This window comes from Equus asinus, chromosome 4 (assembly GCF_041296235.1).
Source record: "Equus asinus isolate D_3611 breed Donkey chromosome 4, EquAss-T2T_v2, whole genome shotgun sequence".
In the NCBI taxonomy this organism is placed as follows: domain Eukaryota; kingdom Metazoa; phylum Chordata; class Mammalia; order Perissodactyla; family Equidae; genus Equus; species Equus asinus.
Genome location: NC_091793.1, coordinates 109294923 through 109316540, shown reverse-complemented (window position 1 = coordinate 109316540; position 21618 = coordinate 109294923). Strand labels below are relative to the sequence as shown.

General features: G+C 37.8%; 2 protein-coding genes across 2 annotated transcripts; one reads left to right on the top strand and one right to left on the bottom strand.

The window, feature by feature from the left end:
- Positions 1–600: 600 nt before the first annotated feature.
- On the top strand, positions 601–11835 carry METTL5 (methyltransferase 5, N6-adenosine). Its single transcript, XM_014860744.3, has 7 exons — positions 601–1143; positions 3050–3164; positions 3510–3691; positions 4466–4548; positions 9736–9787; positions 11320–11369; positions 11795–11835. Exons 1-7 carry the CDS (start codon positions 1035–1037, stop codon positions 11831–11833), a joined length of 630 nt encoding a protein of 209 aa, XP_014716230.1. The 5' UTR covers positions 601–1034; the 3' UTR covers positions 11834–11835.
- Positions 11591–21589, bottom strand: SSB (small RNA binding exonuclease protection factor La). The gene is made up of 12 exons (XM_014860733.3): positions 21447–21589; positions 19660–19734; positions 17125–17228; positions 16863–17037; positions 16111–16218; positions 15923–16023; positions 14453–14524; positions 13841–13883; positions 13112–13252; positions 12575–12761; positions 12308–12439; positions 11591–11986 (listed from the first exon to the last, which is right to left on the bottom strand). Exons 2-12 carry the CDS (start codon positions 19723–19725, stop codon positions 11898–11900), a joined length of 1218 nt encoding a protein of 405 aa, XP_014716219.1. The 5' UTR covers positions 19726–19734; positions 21447–21589; the 3' UTR covers positions 11591–11897.
- Positions 21590–21618: the final 29 nt, after the last annotated feature.

Below are 21618 nucleotides of genomic sequence, written 5' to 3'. Positions count from 1 at the left end.
CTGTTGTATATTCTAGTTGTAGGTCCCTCTGGCTCTGCTACATTTACTCTTTCTACTTCCTCAACTTCCTTTCTGTCCACAATCCACTACAACTTAGTTTCTGCTCCTACTCCATGAAAGCCTGACCTCTTCCAGCGTGTGACACCACTACCACCTATTTCTTCATTTAAACTGTCTTCTTTGGGCTTCTCTGACATCACCACCCTGTGAGAGTTGAGGTAAGTGACACAGGTAACCTAAAAAGAGGGAATCAAAGTTATATTAAAGTAGGACAAGCAAGTGTTCAAGGAGGCAAGGTGAGTGGAGATCGCTACCTTCTGAGAGGGGATTTGGGAGACAAGAGGTAGAAAGGACCACACTGGGCATTTAAAACAAAGTAACCGTGACTTTCACCCTCACTTTTATCCTCTCTTCCCCCATCACTTTCACCCTCTTTCTTCCCCCATCCTTTGAGGGCCTGCAGGTACTCAAAGAAAAGCTAGAGGGTAATGCCTTCGCGACAGGTTTGCGCGAGGCCTGCGAGAAGGGCGGGCTATACCGGTGGTACGGACCCGCCCAGGTGCAGGTGAACGAGGAGCTTGGGTCGCCAACGGAACCTGTGCGCGCGGCCGTGGTTGCAGATCGGCGCAGGGACTCCGGGCAGCGGGACGCCTGCGCGACTGCGTAGCGGCACTTCCGGCCCCGGCCGAGGCGACAGCAACCTCCTGAAGTCCCGGAACGCGGCGCGTGGAATCCTGCGAGGCCTCCAGGGCGGAGCCGACGCGGGTCTGCGAGGAGCCCGAGATCCCCTCGGGATACCTAGGGGCGCGTCAGAGGCGGGCGGAAGAGTCCGCCCGCCGCTGGCGCAAGGAGGAGTGCGGGAACAGCCTGGGCCGGGTGTGTCCCTTGCGCCCGGCGTCCCCTGCCGGGTCCCCGGCCTGCGGCGCTGAAAAGGGGGCGGGGGTCAGCGTAGGGGGATGAAGAGCCAGGTTAAATAGGTTTCTCTGCAGATCCAGTGCCCTTAAACCCTGACAGCCCACACTTGTCTTTAAAAAATGAAGAAATTAAGGCTTAAGGAATTAGAGAGTCGCCTGCAACAAGTGGATGGATTCGAAAAGCCCAAGCTACTTCTAGAACAGTATCCGACCAGGCCGCACATTGCAGGTAGGGCGGCTGGTGACCACACCCTTGCTTCGCGAGTTAGTCCTGTCTACTCCGTAATCAAAATAGAACAGTTATTTGGATACAAAGAATATCTAGAGGAATTCTGCTCTAAGATTACATATCACATTAGAGAGAACTTCCTTGACACCACAGCTAAAGACACGACACAAACACAAACACCCTCTTGAACCTTTTACTGTTTGGTTTCTGCATACCCCTTAACCCTGTCAGACATCTTTCATTATACTGTACACCCCCCGAGGGCAAGAAATTTCATGGTCTTGTTCACACAATTCCCAGTGCCTAGAAGAGTTTCTGGTGCTAGTTAGGAGCTCTATAAATATAAGGATCAATTTCCTCTTGCAATGAATTACCAGTGCAAGGGTTCCTTTGCTATACTCTGCCCTAGAAATTAGTACTAGAGTTGGTAGCTGAAGGACTGGGTTTAACAAATCCAGAATAGGGGCTATATAAAGATGAGGATGCATTTCACTTTTAAGAAATGATCTGAGAATCAGCATGTTGTTTGAGGGGAGAGACTGGGAATACTGGAGAGAACATAGGAAAAACTATTCATATTTAACAAACATTACCAAGACATTGGGGAGTCTTAGGGAAATTAATTTGTTGGGAACACCTGCAAGGAAGAATCCCTCCCAGCTCCAACGTAGTTCTGTTTCTAAGCTGCTGATGAAAGCCAGGGAAAATACATGCATATCTGCACCTGACTCCAACATTGTCGTAATTCCAACCAAAAATTGGTACAAAACTGTGTCTGGGTTAAAACCAGTTTTCTCAATTTAGATAATGACTTCTTTAATGTCTTCTGACGGTAGGTTTTCATAGTGGAATCCAATTTAAAAAAAAAAAAGTTATTTCACACCCAGTGTGTAACATACACACGGGTGTGGTAATTCTTTGAGATACCAGCTTCAAAGTCACTAACACCTGCAGCAATAATCAGGACAGCACAGTCAGCCTGAGATGTCCCTGTAATTGTATTTTTGATAAAACCTCTGGATCCTGGGGCATTAGTGATGGCTGGTATTCCTTGCTGGGTTCAGATATCCACAGGGAAGTATCAATGGTATTACTCATGCTTAACCTTCATTATATCCCAGACCTTTGTGTATTTGAAAGATCCCTTTCCAATCTCAGCAGCTTCTGCTCTGCTCCTCAATAGTTCTCTTATCAGGTCTCATTAGTATATTATGAATATATGTGTCTGTAGATCATGAATATATGTCTGAATATATGTGACTGAAGGCTATATTGTGGATGTAGGTCTTCTCCTTTCCTATTCTAGCTTGAACTTACGTCACCTATGTTCCAGTGACAAACTTATTGCAAAAAAGTTCTGTGCCATTTGAGTGTTAACGCTTGTTTGATATTAGTGTTTCCCAGACTCTCAGATTTCACAGATCAGTAAAATTTCAAAACAATTTTGGAGACTGATAATAGGGTTGCCAAGTTTATATTCTGACAAGGAAAGATTTCTTAAAACCTATATACTCTTTACCATCCTTTCATAAAAATAATATTCCAACATCAAAGAAAGAACTGATATATATATGTATGTATGTATGGCAATGTTTTGAATAGGCTGAGGAAAAATAAAATATTTTGACCTTATTTTTCCCATTTTACCTAAAAGTTTTGTCATTCTTGGCATCGGCAGCAGAGACAAGTTTTTGGGAACCACTGATAATGTTACTAGCCTTTGTGGGGCCTCTTGCTGCATACCAAGTTACTATACCTTATGTTTTAAAAATAATCTGTAACAATATTTGGAGAAGGACTAAATAATGCAAGACAAGAAATTATTTTAGAAAGAGTCATTTGCACAAATTGGATTTTGGTCATCAACTTGCTTACTTATTCCCTAATATGTTTTTTGATCTTTTAGCATGTATGCTGTATACAATCCATAACACATATGATGACATTGAAAATAAAGTGGTTGCAGATCTAGGATGTGGGTGTGGAGTGCTCAGCATCGGAACTGCAATGTTAGGAGCAGGGTAGGTGACCCAGTATATACTATTTGGGGATGAGGTGGCTTTAATAAGAAACTTAAATAGGATTAACTGACTCTACAGTATGAGATGAGAGGAGCAAGATTCTCTGAGTATATCTTGAATGGGCAGATCATCAAAACAAACTAAAAAACAACGGTAACAGCAGTAGTCAGATGCCTCCCTTTTATACAAACCTGAGTTTCCATCCCCTGCCAAGTTGGGAAATCATGCTGTTGAAAGGCAACACTCACTCTTACTTTGCCAGTTGGATTAAAAAGGTTTACGGTTTTAGTTTTGTTGTTTTGACTTGGGAGCTATAAGTAGTCACTCTGCGTTTTGTATTTATAGGTTGTGTGTTGGATTTGACATAGATGAAGATGCATTGGAGATATTTAATAGGAATGTGGAAGAGTTTGAGTTAACAAATGTTGACATGATTCAATGTGATGTGTGCTCATTATCTAACAGAATGTCCAAGTCATTTGATACAGTAATTATGAATCCTCCCTTTGGGACCAAAAATAATAAAGGTTAGTAACAAGAATCAGGTGTACTGGTATATTTATAAAAAACTAAGTTTTAAATATCATTTTCCTTAGGTTAAGTGATTTTATCATAGTTTATTAAATAAACAAATTTCTTACCTGTACAGTTATTACAATTTCAATTTGTTTAATGCATGGATAGGGAATTGAATTTTTCAGTCTTTGTTTTCACAAATTTGTTCTAAGTGAATAAAGTCTTTTTTTTTCACTTATTTATATTCCATCAGGTTTCAAGAATGATTTACCTAATACTTATGAATGATGATGAATCCTATAAAGGATTTTATACTTTAGAACCTATTTTTAATGCATTAGCACACCCAAGGTTTCAACATGTGTCCATCAGTGACTCACTGTGGCTATTTATTTTTTGTATGCTGCAGGCAAGGAGGGTAGGAAGTCAGTAGGACAGGGAAAAGACCTGCATAGTTTAAAAGTTCTCCCTCCACCTCTCGCCTGATTCTGATTACTACTCTGTCCTTTCCCTTCTCCCCTCTTTGAACATCGTTAATTGGGAATATGATACTAAAATGTTTACTTTAGCCTTATTTAACCAAGGCAGTATAATTCTGGTTTTAGCTTATCAACCTTAAAAGGTATTTAGATACTTTACTTATTTGTGCACTACCTTATTGCAGAAAGAATTCAAAATGGCTGTTTTGGAGTTTGGAAAAAATGTTTCTAAATACCTGGTAATCATTTAAGCTTCTATTTTGACAACAGGTATATAATGTAAATCGGAACTTTTTCTACTCTTAGGGACAGATATGGCATTTCTGAAGACTGCCTTGGAAATGGCAAGAACAGCAGTATATTCTTTACACAAATCCTCAACTAGAGAAGTAAGTTCAAATCATTGTGATATTGTGTCATTTATTTTTTATTGTATAAGTTTCTGGTGTACATCTTTATAATTTTACACCTGTATACACTACTAAATGATCACCACCAGCAGTCTAATTACCATCCATCACCATACAGTTGTCTCCCTTCACACATTTCATCCACCCCACAACTCTCTTCCCCTCTGGTAACCACTAATCTGTTCTCTGTATCTGTGAGTTTGTTTTTATTTTGTTCGTTTGTTTCTGTCTTTTGAGATTCCACAATAAGTGAAATCATACAGAATTTTACTTTCTCTGTCTGACTTATTTCATTTAGCATAATATCCTCCAGGTCCATCCATGTTGCTGAAAATGGCGATTTCATTCTCTTTTATGGCTGAGTAGTATTCCAGTGTATAAATATACACCACATCATTATTCATTCATCCACTGATGGACACTTCGTTTGTTTCCATATCTTGGCTCTCGTAATTAATGCTCAGTGAACATAGGGTTGTATATATCTTTTTGAATTAGTGTTTTCTTGTTCTTTGCATATATACTCAGAAGTAGAATTGCTGAGCCATATGGTAGTTCTATTTTTATTTTTTGAGGGAACTTCATACTATTTTCTGTAGTGGCTGCACCAGTTTACATTCCCGTCAACGGTGCAGAAGGATTCCGTTTTCTTCATAGCCTCGCCAACACTTGGTTCTTTTTTTTTTTTTTTGAGGAATGATATCTGAGCTAATATGCTCTGCCAGTACTCCCCTTTTTGCTGAGGAAGATTGGCCCTGAGCGAACATCTGTGCCCATCTTCCTCTATTTTATATGTTGGATGCCTGCCACAGTATGGCTTGATAAGTGGTACCTAGGGCCACACCCGGGATCCAAATGGGTAAACCCTGGGCCGCTGAAGCAGAGCATATGAATTTAACCACTACACCACTGGGCCAACCCCTACACTTGTTATTCCTTGCTGTGTCATTTATTTTTAAATTCATGACAGTGTTTTAAGGATTTGCCATGAATACTAGATACCAGGGTATCTATTTCTCCTGAAATTTTTGAACATCGCACTTAGAAACTGAATCTTCCCTTTAACTAGCTAGCATTTGTGATTAGCTTTCTTCCAGCCTATCTAACTTCTTTTGTCAAAGATTTGTTCAGGCACAAACTGTTACCAGGAAAGAGCTTATAATTCAGGAGCAGAGAAGCATGGTATAACTAGGGTTACAATATGTCCTCCTTTGCATGGGTAAGTCCTGGTTGATGCCTGTAGTTCCACTGTCCCTGTGTGGCCTGGATGCATAAGGGAGGCAGTAAGGCCTGTTTTTTAAGAACACTAAGCTGGAGCTAAACTCTTCTGAGTTCAGAACCAATCTCTTCTATTCTTCTTGCCAGGATATAACACATGGGGGTGTATAAGATATATTCTAGAAAATTGGTGATAGGGGTGGTACATTTTTTTTAGTGTCAGTATAACATAGTGATCAAGAACAGAGACTGAAAGCCAGACTGCCTAGGTTCAGATCTGAACTCTGCTGCTTGCCAGCTGTGTTACCGTGGTCAAGGTACTTGAGTTCAGTTTCATACCTATACTGTACTCACCTGTACACTTGAGTATAAGGAACTAAGAATGCCTTATATTTTGTAGGGTTGTGAAGATTAAATGAGTAAATATTTACAAAGCACTTAGAATTGTCTGGCACATGTAATTGCTGTATTAGCTATATTACTTTAAATCATACATTAAGAGATTTTAAAGTAGTTTTGTAGGAAAAATATTTTGTGTAAATACAGTGTACTGGAATCCATTTGGAAACATTAAGTTCTGGATATAGGGTAATCTAATAAGTCTTTAAGAAATATAAAATTACATGGCTAAAAAATATATACTTCTAACAATGAGCAGTTGTACGTGTAGGTAAGCAGTAGAACACAGCATAACTTTGCTGGTAAATAAATCCCCATTCGATGTGTGAAACCAAACACCAGTTAATTACTGGTATGTAAAAAGCTTGTGCTGAGGAGGTCCCTGAGACCATCCTCAGGTTTGATGATTCCCAAGGAAGTGTCACAGGATTCAGCATATAGTCATACTCATGGGTATGATTTATTACAGCTAAAGGATACAGAGCAAAATCAGCAAAGGGAAAACCAGGTACAAGCTTCCAGAGTTCCCTCCCAGTGGAGTCACACAGCATGCATTTAATTCTCCCAGCAGCAAATTTTTGTGACAAGGCATGTGAAATGTTGTCAACCAGGGACGCTCAATAGAGACTCAGTGCCCTGGGTTTTTATTGGGAATTGATCATGTAGGCACCCCCCCTGCCTAGCACATACCCAAATTCCAGACTCCCAGTAGTAAAACAGGTATTCAGCATAAACAGTTTAAGCACAGTGAACCACTGTTACCAATTAAGGGGATGGGGAGTGGAAACCCTCCCAAAATCTAAGTTCTCATACTCCAACCAAGGGCTAACCTTATATGTAGGCCTTTCTAAGGATAAGCAGTCAATCATGCTATAAACTTTTCCGCACAGCTTGGCATAACATAAATTTTGTTACTCATATACAGTTCATGCAGACCAAGTAAAATATGCCAGTAAAAAATGCAATTAAGCAGCAAAGTCTAATTATTTCAATGAATTCCTGTAGCCACATCACCAAGGAACTCCCATCTTCGTTGTTTGGTATTTCCATGTTCCACCATTAGGAGGCAGTATCATCACCCTTACTTTAACAGGCTTAATAGTTGAATTTTAAGCAAATATTTTATCAAGTGCATTTTTATTTAGACAGTGCAGTAACTTAAGAAATTAATCTGGTGTGTACTGTGCATACTGTGAAGGAGATATGAGGAGAAATTCTAATATTAAGATGGTCCCTATTATATGCTGTAGATGTATCTGCTATAAGCTTGTGATAATTTTGTTGGTTTTAAGTATTATATATAATTAGTAACACTGTCAGTGAAGCTTACCCCACACCCCCTTAACTATAGACTCTTATCTTTTAAAAGTGCTTGACCCTCTATTCATAATATAGGAGCATTTTATATAATTTTTTTTTCCCCTGAGGAAGATTAGCCCTGAGCTAACATCTGTGCCTCTCATCTCTATTTTTGTATGTGGGTCACCAGCGAAGCATGGCTGACGAGTGGTGTAGGTCTGTGCCTGGCATCCGAACCTGCAAACCTGGGCTGCTGAAGCAGTGTGTGCCAAACTTAACCAGTATGCCCCAGGGCTGGCCCCCTACAGTAGTATTTTGATAGAAATATTTAGGTAAAGTATGTGTCCAGGTAGATATACTAATAAACAGTGTGACTCTCAAAGCTATCTTGTGCTATCTTCCTTCATTAGGCATTGTGAGAATTTAGTTCTTGGCTCATAGTTAAAGCAAAGTAGGTAAGCCAGGCACTGTTCTTTCAGTGTTTATCCCAAGCTTAGCCCATTCATTCTTTGACATCTCTGCCAGAACCAACCACATTCCACTGTATAATCTAACATCTAAAACCTCTTTCACTAGCCTTAGGGCTCAGATAGCAAAGAAATGTCATCATAATTTATTTCTCAGAAAGTTTTCAATAATCCTAAGAGTCCATTAAATTATAATATTATTTGCATTAAAGTCTGTGTCCTTATACAGAAAGTCTAGATCTCAAAGTAGGGGAAAAATATGCCCAGAACTGGGACTATTTATTAAGTTCAAGAAAAAACTACAAGCACAAATATATTGTCAGTATTGTTTATAACAAATATTTGAACCTAAAATTGAGGGAAAGTTAACTATTGTTATCAATCAGCTTGATGCCAATTAAGTACTATGAACACTACCAACATGAACAAAATGCTTATAATACCAAATATTGATATCTCTACTATTCTATTTCTAGAAAATTATGCATGTTAACTTAATTAGGGGATTATAGGCAAGGCACTTTTCATATTCCCCAACAATATGATCAGAGATACCATTATTATCCTCATTTAACAGATGAGGAAACATGCACAGAAAGAATAAGTAATTTGCTCAGGGTTACATAGCTGGTAAGTTGCAGAGTTGCAGTTCAATGCATGCTGTCTGGTTCCAGAGACAATGTTCTTAACCACTATACCATACTGCCATGCCACTGAATTGCTTGTGGACACAGATCTTTACTGAATGGTTTCCAGGATAGTTGTATATATTGATGAAATAACGTTGTAGAAACCCTATGTGAGGGGCTGGCCCCATGGCTGAGTGGTTAAGTTCGCGCCTCTGCTTCGGCGGCGTGGGGTTTCACCAGTTTGAATCCTGGGTGTAGACATGGCACTGCTCATCAAGCCATGCTGAGATGGCATCCCACATGCCACAACTAGAAGGACCCACAACTAAAAATACACAACTGTGTACCAGGGGGCTTTGGGAGAAAAAGGAAAAATAAAATCTTAAAAAAAAAAAAAAATACGTGAGTACATTATGCACTTCAATGTATTTCTGAACTAATAGCTTTATTTCTTTGATTTAATTATGTAATTTGGTTCAGATTGTTAAATATATTGAAATGGCTTAGTTTCTTTCTTTTTTTTTTTAACAATTTTATTTTCTCTTTTTCTCCCCAAAGGCCCCCGGTACATAGTTGTATATTTTAGTGGTGGGTCCTTCTAGTTGTGGCATGCAGGGTGTCACCTCAGCATGGCCTGATGAGCAGTGCCATGTCCATGCCCAGGATCCAAACTGGCAAAACCCTGGGCTGCCAAAGTGGAGCATGTGAACTTAACCACTTGACCACGCGGCCGGCCCCAGCTTAGTTTCTTATTTTCAAAATACTGTCCATCCAGTTGAAAAATTTTTAAGGGTCTAATCTAAATTCTAATGAAATTTTTTTTTTTTTTTTTTTTAAGATTTTATTTTTCCTTTTTCTCCCCAAAGCCCCCCAGTACATAGTTGTATATTCTTCGTTGTGGGTCCTTCTAGTTGTGGCATGTGGGACGCTGCCTCAGCGTGGTTTGATGAGCAGTGCCATGTCCGCGCCCAGGATTCGAACCAACGAAACACTGGGCCGCCTGCAGCGGAGCGCGCGAACTTAACCACTCGGCCACGGGGCCAGCCCCTCTAATGAAATTTTAAAAGCTTAAAAACTTACTGTCAAGTATTAATAAAAAGCAACTTTTTTAAAATTTAAAAATCAGCTCACATTAACATGTTATTTATGTTCAGCATATTCAAAAGAAAGCTGCAGAATGGAAAATCAAGATAGATATCATTGCAGGTAAGACAATTAAGTTTCTCACAAAAAAAATCTCAACTCTAATTATCTATGAAGGCCACCATACATTAGCCCAACAGACTTTTTATATAGGTGCTGAGAAAACATACTGTGGATCATGTTTTCCAGTGTGGCAAAATGTATGTGGTTGATAACGGGTTGGAAATAAGAGTAAAGGCAGGCTATCAGTGTTTGCCTAAGACTGTTCCAATTTGTGCATTTTACTGAAAATTTCTAATAGCACCCAAGTATTTGGTCCCTCTAGGCTCAGACGGAACCATGTATAGCATCACAGTGACTTAAGACCTTGGGCACAGAGTTGGTCAGACCTCAGTTTGAAATCCATTCCGACAATACCGCCAGATTATGCCTGGATTACCTATTTCAATTCTCTAACTATCCCTAGAGTCAAAATAACATGTAGCTTTTTCTTTCTTTAGTAGGAGATACAATATAATCATCTACACTATGAGTAAATCATGTTTGATATATTTTTATTAGTAAATTGGATAACGTACACAATCATCAAAATGGAGAAAGCATATAACTAGAAGCTAACATTTAATCCAAATAATTCTGAAAAGCTGGAAATAAGAGTTTAATAAGGGAGTAATGTTTTTTACATAATAAACTATGGATTAGCACTGTGGTGTTAACCATAGAACTAGATCTATTACTGTTCATAATAGTAGTGTGAGGTATGAAAGCTCTATCAGTCTTCCTATTATATTTCAGTATTGTCATTCCTTACCTGGTTTAAGGTCTAATACGCAACACAGAACACCTTAGAACAGTTTCAGTAGTATACCAAGCGAAAGCCTTGCTACTCCAAATGTGGTCCTCAGACCATCAGCATTGACATCTCTTGGGAGCTTGTTAGACTTGCAGAATTTCAGGCTCCACCCAGATCTACTGAATTGTAACCTGCATTTCAACAAGATTTGATTTGACTTGACAGTGATTTGATTACACATTAAAATTTGACTGCTGTGACCTACAAAGTTAGAGTTTATGTTACAAAATATTAAGGATAGGTAGATTGCCATCTCTCTAAAAGTGATCAGTAGTTAAGTTTGGAGAACTTACATTATTCTTTAGAAGGAAAGAGTATGAAAAGTGGGTTTTCATTTGAGAACTTAGTAGGAAAACAATTAGCTACCATTACTAAAATCCAGACAAGAAATTTTAAAAATAAGCATGATTATTATGAGATTGCTAGCTGTAGATTAGGAAATTAAAAATAGGAAAGTACTATCATTTTCATAGTATATGCTTTTTTGTCCACTTGTTCTCCTAGTCCTAAACTCTTCCCCATAACCTCAAATTTTGGTATAAATGACCAAAATAACAGAAATGCCAAGCTCAACATGCCATGGCTAATCTTGGGGATATATCAAGTCAGTTCTTGGTTAAGTTAAAGTAACAGGTCTAAAATGTTTGGCTTACCTGCATTTAGAACTTGATTTTTTTTTTAGTCAAGGTTCCTAAATGTTTGGAAATACAGTTCTTATCCTTAGGTGGTTTTTGTTTTATAGAGCTGCGATACGACCTGCCAGCATCATACAAATTTCATAGAAAGAAATCAGTAAGTCTCTTGATTCTCGCTTATCTATATTCAGTACTGAAAAACTGTGCAATAAGTAATTATTTCTAATGTTATCAAGTTGCATGAATAAATACAGAAAGCCAGCCTAGGAGACAGGATAATTAACTGTGGGATGGACCTATAATTAAAAGCCAGTACTCTGGTTTAACATAAATTCTTCCTCAAATGCTTTGGGCACAAAAAAGGAAAAATAAACTAAGTTGTTGCTCTTTTTATATAGTATATATTTTATTAGTTTGTACTAATACATTCTCATATTACAAAGGCAATTTAGTGGAAGAATTTTTCTTTCGATATTTGAATCATCTGAAATAACACAAACAGAACTATACATTAAAAAAAAATCCTCCTTTGGATAACAAAAAAAGACAAGTTAAACAACAAAAAATTTTCCTTTCTTACAGGTGGACATTGAAGTGGACCTAATTCGCTTTTCTTTTTAAAAGCCTCCAAAAACAAAAGCAGCTTAAAACCTAATTAAAGTGAATAAAAAATTTGTTTACTAAACTACTGGTTTCCGGCACCATTTTCTGTTTTCTGTTGCTTTGATGCAGGTTCTTCTTTGTCTGTTTCTTCTCTTGCTCTTTTTACTGGTCCTATACAATAAGAAAATTAATTTTTGTTAAGTTCACTGTAAGCATCACTTATTTTAATACTGAGCATAATTATCAAAAATAATTGTGTAAAAAGATTAGCAACAACTTCTACACCAATGAGAAAAGGCTTTTCCTTTAGTACAGACCTACTCTGTAAGCTTATCTCTTCCAAAAATCCTTGTTTTTCACTTGTAAAACAGCATAGCCAGGGTAAATCACAATCTGAGAATGCCACCCATAGAGAAGTTGAAAAACGACATCACTGTTCTCCCCCACAAATAATTTCTCGTGAAAGTACTAAAGGACTTTAGAAAAACTTACTAGATGCACCATTTTCATCATGTTCATCATCACTATCAAATTTAGTTTTCTTGCCCTGAAACTGTACTTTTCCTTTAGCAGACCCACTCTGGGCAGCTTTATTTCCCTTTCCTTTTCCTTTAAATCTGCGACCTGTAGAGACATAATTGAGAAATCAGTAAAGAAATGTTTTAAATCTGTCAGTGTGCTTCAATAATGACTAAAACTTATTCTCAAGCAAATGAGTTAAAATATCCAAGCTGTCAAAGAAAAATTGGAACTAATGACCTTTTGACTTCCATTTGTTTAGGGATTCTTGTTGATCTTCTATGATTTTTTTCAATGCTTCTTTTTCCACATCTCCATCTAGTACCTCCCATGTCACTTCTTTGTTCCTTAATTGTAGGTTACCATTATTTGCATCTTTGGCTTTATCCAGTGCTTCCTTAGCTTTTTCTTTAAATAGAATTATTCCCTACACCAAAGATAGAAAATGAAAGCCTTAAGTTTTTAGTCCCACAGTTGATTCCTTTGCTCAAAGTAATTTTTCCTACCCTGCAAATCTTCTATGCTGTTACCAGTTTCAATGAATTTTACAAAACTTGTAGTCACTGATACCGTTATTCATAGCATAATTCACAAAATATCAGACACCATGTCCAGTGAGGGCAATGACAAAACACAAAGTAAATGACCAAATCGAAACTATTATCATAAACACATTAATAAAAAAAGTGCTTTCTTTCTACTGATTTTATCTTCTAAAAGAAAAGTTTCTATGAATTTTTAAACTGATTGCTAAGAAGCATATAAATGTTTCCAAACCTCTTTTGCTCCTCTGACAAAGTCTATCCATTTTATTTCACCATGATTTGAGAAAAGGATGTGCAAATCTTCTCTACAGGTCTGATCATCCAAGTCCCCTGAAAATTTCAGCAAGCAGCCAATCTTTTCTTCTAGAGATTTCTATAAAAATATACAAGGCAATAAAAAAGTTTCTTAAAACCAACCACAAATCAAATGGCTTATACCACTCTATACCTATAAAAGGAAAAAGCTAGAAACTAAAATGCTATTTTGTGTGTGTGTGAGGAAGATTAGCCCTGAGCTAACATCTGTGCCTGTCTTCCTCTGTTTTATGTGGCACGCCACAAGAGCATGGCTCGATGAGCGGCGCTAGGTCTATGTCTGGGATACGAACCTGTGAGCCCTAAGCCACCAAAGCAGAGCAAGCGAACTTAACTACTATGCCACTGGGCCGGCCCCCTAAAATGCTATTTTGAAGTAGTTTAACAGTTGGTGCATTTTCCTTTGTTCTACAATGGCTTCTGCTTTTAACTCATTTAATTTCTCCAACAAAATAATATTTAATTAGTTATATATTTAGCTATTATATAAATCTGGTTAATTCTAGGCAATATTATTTGCTATTATTTTAGTGCAATAACAACCGTAGACTTGCTTACTTATGTATATTTTTTAAAAAGTCCTCAGACTTTTTAGTCTCATAACTTTGAATGACAGATTTCTTAGATACCAGTAATATATACTTACCATTTCAGCATTTTCTGCTAACTTTTGTTTTTCTTCTTGCTCCCTACAAATAAATATATAATTAGAGCATTTCCATTTACTATATAAGAAAATTAAATCCTAATAAAGTTAACCTTGATCATGATCACTAAACTACTTAATAACCAAAGCTAGTGTGTAGGTTTTCTTTCTTTCTTTCTTTTTTTTTTTTGAAGATTAGGCCTGAGCTAACATCCACCACGAAGCCTCCTCTTTTTGCTAAGGAAGGGCCCTGAGCTAACATCCATGCCCATCTTCCTCTACTCTATACATGGGACACCTGCCTCAGCATGGCTTGATAAGCAGTGCATAGGTCCATGCCCAGGATCCGAACTGGCAAACCCTGCGGCTACCAAAGCAGAACGCATGAACTTAACCGCTATGACACCAATCTGGCTGCCCTAGGTTTTCTGACTGTCCAATGCTCGACTGCAACACAATGTGGATCAAAGATTATCAAGGCTGCTTAAGACCTCAATGTTACACAAAAGAAAGGCCCCTTGCTACTCATTTCAGAGGTATCGTCAGCTCTACTTCCTAGTCTAGTCAAACGTCTAAGGAATGAAAATGTTATGGTTAGCTCAACGTACTTACTGTTTAGCTCGTAATTTAGCTTCTACTTTATTTTGCTTCCTTTCTTCATTTTTTTTTGCAAAGTAGTCTTCCCTAAAGGACACAAAATATAGAGGCTAAGTTCATGAGACCAAAGATAAATTGCAAATTATCTTGAATGATTTAAGACGTGGCATAGGAAGGAATGTTACATTTTCCATTGACACAATTACCTAAAAATTTAAAAGATGCAGAAGAAGTTACTCTTATGGTCTTTTTAGTAACAGCTTTACTAACAAATAATTCACATGCCATAAAATTCTCCCTTTTAAAGCATACAATTCAATGTTTTTTAGTATATTCAGAATTGTATAACCATTACTATTAACTAATTGCAGAACATTTTCATGATCCCCCAAAGCAAGCCTATATCCATTAACAATCTCATGGTTTTCAATATAGGAAAAAAATAATAAAACAGAAGTTACGTAAATACTTTAATGTTTCATAGTTTTCTATGGCCTTCATTTCAGAAATGGAGAAAATTCTAAAATCCCTGAGACCCAAGAATAAGAGCAATCATGAAAATCCCATGTTAAAAAATACTTTTGAGGGTTTAACATATACCATGATTCATCACAGTGTATCCCTAAGTCCATCAAGCTTAGTACAAAGCACTTAGAAGATTGTGTAATGTAAAAGTAGAGAACTAGGGCTCTACAATGAACTTTATCATGAAGATGCTCTGGTTTGTCCTAATTTTTAAAAACACAGAGGGCCAGCTCCGTGGCCGAGTGGTTAAGTTCGTGTGCTCTGCTACAGCAGCCCAGTGTTCGGATCCTGGGCGTGGACATGGCACCACTCATCAGGCCACGTTGAGGCAGCGTCCCACATCCCACAACTAGAAGGACCTGCAACTAAGATATACAACTATGTACTGGGGGGATTTGGGAAATAAAGCAGAAGGAAAAAAAAAAAAAAGATTGGCAACAGTTGTTAGCCCAGGTACCAATCCTTAAAAAAAAAAGGGAAGATTGGCAACAGTTGTTAGCTTAGGTGCCAATCTTTAAAAAATGAATAAATAAATAAATAAATAAAAACACAAAAACATATTAAAGAATGTGATCCAAATCTCTATTAAATAATCCTTTGTACTATACAGGCATATACAGACAATGAGAAATATAAGAATTATACAGTGATTTATTCTCCAACCACACCAAAAGTCCAAATTTTAGTATCCACCCTGACTTTAAGTTTTAAATGCAACATAAGTACTAAACCTTTACCTCCTTTATTATTGCTAAGAGAAAAAAGGTACTAATAAACACTTCTTTATAGTCTCAAAGGATTAGAAGTTTCCACTGAGCAAACTTCAAGCATTTCTCAAAGGAGGCCTAATGACACTAAAAATACTGGCCTTGCAGGGGATGCTATTCCATACTCCTTACCCCGATGTGGCAATTCCTTTTAACTTAAGTGGCCAGAAGAAACATCAACAAAAAGACTTACTTGAAAAGTATTAGAAGGTCTGTGTCTTTGTACTTCTGGCCAGGGGTCTCAACAAACTTCTTAGCAGATTCAATGCTATCAAACACAGCAAATATTGATCCCTATTAAAAGGAGAAGAAAAGTCCTTTCAAAAGTTACGTCCCATATCTTTTCCAAATAAAAAAGACCGTAATATCATACAACCATACCTTAAACGCTTTGTGCAATGTTCTTCTCATTTGAATATTCAATACTTGACCTTTATCTTCTAACCATTCTTTTATGTCATCAAGGGTTGCATCAGTTGGGAAGCCTTTCTGTAAAGGGAAGAAAGAAGTGTACAAATGACTTCTCAGGTAAACAATTTGCCAGAAATTCTGATTCATTTTGTCTTGAAATGAAGCCAGGATGTCTCGCTCTTAAATGTTTAACAGCTCTGGTTAAGAGCCACTGTTCTCCAATGCAATAAAAGTGACTCGTTTATCTGGGATTCCACTCCAAAATAATCCATTTGGGGCAGAAATAAAACAAGATTAATCACTTGTTAATAGCTGTTGAAGTGGGATAAACAGTACATTATACATTCAATCTCCTTTTGTATGTCTGAAATTTTCCAGAATAAAAAAAAATCTATTTAAAAATTAACTAAAGAAAATTTCTATCAAGTTTAGCTGTTGATGAATAAGAACAGTTGACATGTACTGGGTGCTTATAATATGCCAAAGATTTTGCCCAACAGTGTATGAGTTTTTTCATTTAATTTTCACAACAGTTCTATTAGGTAAAAATTATCATCCCCATTTCTGAAGAAAAGGCTTAAGAGAGGTTAAGAACATTGCCCGAGGACAAATACTAAGTGGTGAAGCTATGATTTCTGAGCCCTTAGTCTTATCCACTCTACCGTATGTACTTTCTAAATAAGTGTAAGATTTAATTAAATGCATATTAAAGGCCCACTTACAATATAAACAGATCTGTTTTTTACATCATTTTTATACTCATCAGTCACTTCAGGGAGGGGTTTGCTTGGAGATCTTCTGATTTTAGTTTTATCTTCACTTATTTCCATGAGTTCTGCCTTTGATTTGCTCAACGCTTCTACTATTACATTAAAGTCAGTTGTTAGACGGTTTAATCTGAAGAATATATATAAAAGCACTGTAAGACTTAGTAGTAGCACTTGTTAACAGAAAATCTAAAGATGATTTTTAAAAAGTTTTTACCTATTGAATTTTATCATTATCTCCAAAGGTACCCAGCCTTCATCCAGTTTGATCTGTTCCTTTAAAAATTTGTCTCGTGGCAAATTGAAGTCACCAAAATAATACTGCAAGATAATTACAATATATTTCAGAGCACTATATAATACTGACTCCAATCCTGGCTTTTTTTTTTTTTTACCACCATTATATCACCTAGCTCTATTCTTTAAAAATACAGGACATAACTTAAGAGGCAATAAACATTTTCTCCTAAACATACTATAATAAAATATTTACAGTACAAATTAACAAAAAGATAACACTAAAAATTGATTGGTGAAACGATATAATTAAAAGATATGTCTATAGACTAGAAGCCTTAAAACAAAAACATATTTAAGGATTTAGTATACGAAAAGCCTCTTGTTTCAAATCAGTGTGAAAAGAATAGATTGTTAAATAAAAAGATCTAGAATGAACTAGTTAACCACTCTAATTTTTAAAAGTTAAAAAAAACTGGTGAGCATTGATCTAATTTAAGCATAGAGGCACTCTTTCTCAGTATAAAAGCAAAGAAAAAACTATACATGAAAAGACCCAGGTGTGACTACTTAAGAATGCCAAAAGTAGCATAAACAGTAAAAGACAAACATGGAAGTTTGTTAATAATTCTTATGAATCAAAGTGGAAGGGAAAAACCTTAAAATCCTAAAAGAAAAATGGGTAGGGGCCAGCCCCCTGGCTGAATGGTTAAGTTTGCGTGCTCCACTTCGGTGGCCCAGGGTTTCACTGGTTCAGATCCTGGGCGCGGACATGGCAGCGCTCATAAGGCCATGCTGAGGCGGCATCCCACATGCCAAAACTAGAATGACCCATGGCTAAAAAATATGCAACTATGTACCCAGGGACTTTGGGGAGGGAAAAAAGCAAACAAAAAAAAAGAAAAGAAAAATGGGTAAAGGTCATTAAAAAGAAATTACTAAAAATAAAAACACACTATAAACATAAAAAAGTTCAACCTCATTATTAATAAAAGAAATGCAATTTAAAGCAATGAAATAGCATTTTTCATCAACAAATTGGCCAAAATTCTAAAAAGAAGAGTACCTACTAGTATTGGCCTGAACAAAGGGAAATGGTAAAGTAGGTAGAGATGTAAACTGGCAATAAGCATCAAAAGTTTTAAAAAATGTGCATAGCCCTTGAGCCAGTGCATCTCCTTCTAGGAATTTTATTTTAAAGAAATCAGTCAACATGTCTACTAAGATTTATATACAATCACATGTCACTTAACAGCAAGGACACAGTCTGAGAAATCCATTGTTAGGCGATTTTGATATTGTGTGAACATCAGAAGAGTGTACTTACACAAAGCTAGATGGTACAGCCTACTGCACACCCAGGCTACATGGTACTAATCTTAAGGGACCACCATTGTATATGTAGTCCATCACTGACTGAAACATCATTACGTGGCACTTGACTGTAAAAAGATATTCATCACAGAACTGCTACAGCTAAAAGATCTGGTAATATCCTACATATTAAATAGGGGATTGGGTAAATTATTAACGACACAAAACTTTACTCCCCTAAAATGCACCCCATGTTTGATGGGGGGAAGAGAAGAAAATAAAAATTATGATAGCATGAGCAGTGACCAAAGTGTGAAAGAGTATTCAACAGGCTTTTAACCTTGACTATCTCAGGAGGGTGGGATTTGATAGGTGTGGAAGGGACATTAACTTTTTCTATATACATCTTTGTATTGTTGTAAATATTAAGCACAGAATAACTAATTTGTAATTTTTCTTCACAATTACAAAGAAATTAGTACAAAAAGTTGTAACACAGGAAATTTTAAATGACAGAGAAGTACAACTTTAAAAAAAAAACAGTTCTGAGAATTAAAAAAAAAAACACACCAAATAACATGATCTGAAGGTCCTCAGTAAGAATATAAAATAAGGAATCATTAAGGAATAATTTTCCATGCCACCATTATTGACACTGTTAAGCTTCAACTTAAATATAATACCTAGGTTCAAAAAAACGCTTAAGACTTTGAAAACAGATATACCGGTAAAAGTTACAATAGCTGAAAAGAACTAATTGGGCAGAGAAAACAACTAGGATGTTCAAGAACGTAAAGTATTATTTAATAGAGAAGGGACTTTCCAAAGGATTTTTATGTTATCTTATTATGTGCCAGGCACTCTTCTACATTTTATTAACTAGCGTAATCCTCACAACCACCGTATGAAGAGGGTACTACTATTATCCTTACTTGATAGACTAGGAAACCAAAGCAAATACAAAAGCAACACTATAGTGTTACCTTTTGAAATGTCTGCAGTCCTTGGATTTCATAAACTGGCTCCCCCAATATAAAACTATATACTATTCTATGTTCATCTAATTCCAAGAATCAAAGACAAACCAAATGTTGAATAGGACAATATACTGAAATTAAATGTTCTTTCTGTATTTGTTTTGAGGTCTTAAATATCCTTTCAAAGAGCTTGTTTTTGCAGTTTAATAGAACAAGAATCATACCTCAATTTGATGACAGATTTTAGCCTCCAGAGCAGCCATTTTTTCATTATCACCATTTTCGGCCATTGTGGCTATCTGTGAATTTTCCCAAATTGGCATAAAGAGGTTATTATTTTTTTTACATGAAGCTGAAGACTAGAAAAAGAATGTTTTAAAATTATCACTATCCCATTATTTTCTTAAAAATCAAGAATTTCTAATTTATTCATTTCTCAAATTTCAACAAAAGAAAACTTAGGAGTAAGTGATAGAAAATTGACACACTATCGATAATCTACACCCCTTTCAGTAAATCAGTGTTCCATCTTCTATAACAAAGCGAGTGGTTATCTTTATTCAGCTGGCCAAGAAAGCTTTGGGGAAAAAAATTCCATTCAACCACTTAACAACCATTTCCAGCTTTAAGCAGATCACCATCTGTCAGTATATTATGGACCTCAGTTCTAATTGTTTTGTGTGGGTCTCATTTCTTTTAAAATTAGTCACAGCTGACTTACCAAAAACTTAGCAAAGATTAAGTAACATAACTTTAAGGTGAAAAAAATTGAAATATTACAGTCAGATTAGGTATCCTATGTTAAGTAACATATGAAAATGATAATTTGAGAGCCTGAGGACACTGAAACAAAGTTAAACTGGGGGTATGGGTAGTAATTCACTAATACATTGGTCAACCTAACAGCCAGTTTCCTGTTTCACATCCCTGACATAAACACTGCAGAAAAAAATGAGACTGTGAGGCTGGTTTGCAGGCATCACAAACCAAGTCTTCTGACTTCAAATTACTTGCCTACAGTGCTCTATTAAACCACCTAGTCACCTCCATATTGTACAAAGTGTATTTCCAAGAGCTCATCAAGCCTATCTGCCAAGAGCTGACTCTAGCGGTGAACTCTCATTGGTACGCTCCTCGGAGGCACCGCTTTATACACTGTAATTGCTGGATTACGATGACCTGGACACACAGTGGAAGCTCTTCCAATAGGGATTTCTATGGTGCACCTCGCACTAAAAGTTAGCTCAATATTATGCATTGGTTTGTGGACCACGATCTACATAATTAAATTATTACCATGATTTAGGGCCCCTTATAAACCAAAGGGTGAGAAAAAGAACTATTTAATCTCGACAAGACACTGGCCTATCCAATTTTGGAACTTCGTTTCATCAGATACTTTCCCAGAACGTACACCTAGAAGTGAAATATTACTTACACTTTCTCATTCCGCACAGAAGCCTTGATGTGAGTGAATGAGGACCCTAAAAACCCAAGAATGACGCGAGGGAACACCTGAGGCCCCAATTTTCCGGCCTCCAGTCTGCCCCGCATGATCCAAGGAACCCTCCAACGTTTAGCCAGTGGTAACCTCCCCCAGAAACTTACAGGGGTAGACCGAAAAGTCCGCGATCGGAGGCACTGGACAGCGGTGGAGGGAGGAAACCTTAAGGACACCGTGGGGACGCGGGCAGCCTATGTCCAGACCCCGCCAAAGCCTGGTCCCAAAGCAACTACTGGCGCGCGCCTGGGCCCAGCCCCGGGCGGGGACCCCCCAGCTCCCGCGTTCTCGCAGAGGCCGGTCCGCGATTGCCACGGCCCGCGCCCCTCCGCTCCCTGCGCAGCGCGCCGCCTCGGGCTGCGGCCCACGCGGCACTCGCCCCGACTGTGAGGAAGGCGTGGAGCAGACGTACCCAGCGCCAGGCAGCAAGGAAAGGGAACGCGCCGTCGCGCACCACGCAAAGCAGACCCTTCTGTACCTTCGTCTCATTAGCCACCACGAGGCGCTCACCTTTAAGGTCCTGGTCCCGCAGAGCCGCGCCACAGGATCACTAACAGCGACGGCAATGTCCAGACTTCCCAGCGCCGCCGGCTTGCCTCACGCGCGCAAAGAAGATGGGGGCCCTCCCGGCAGCCCTTGCGGCACTAGTGGGCGGGGCTTCGAGCACGCAGAAGCCGGCGCC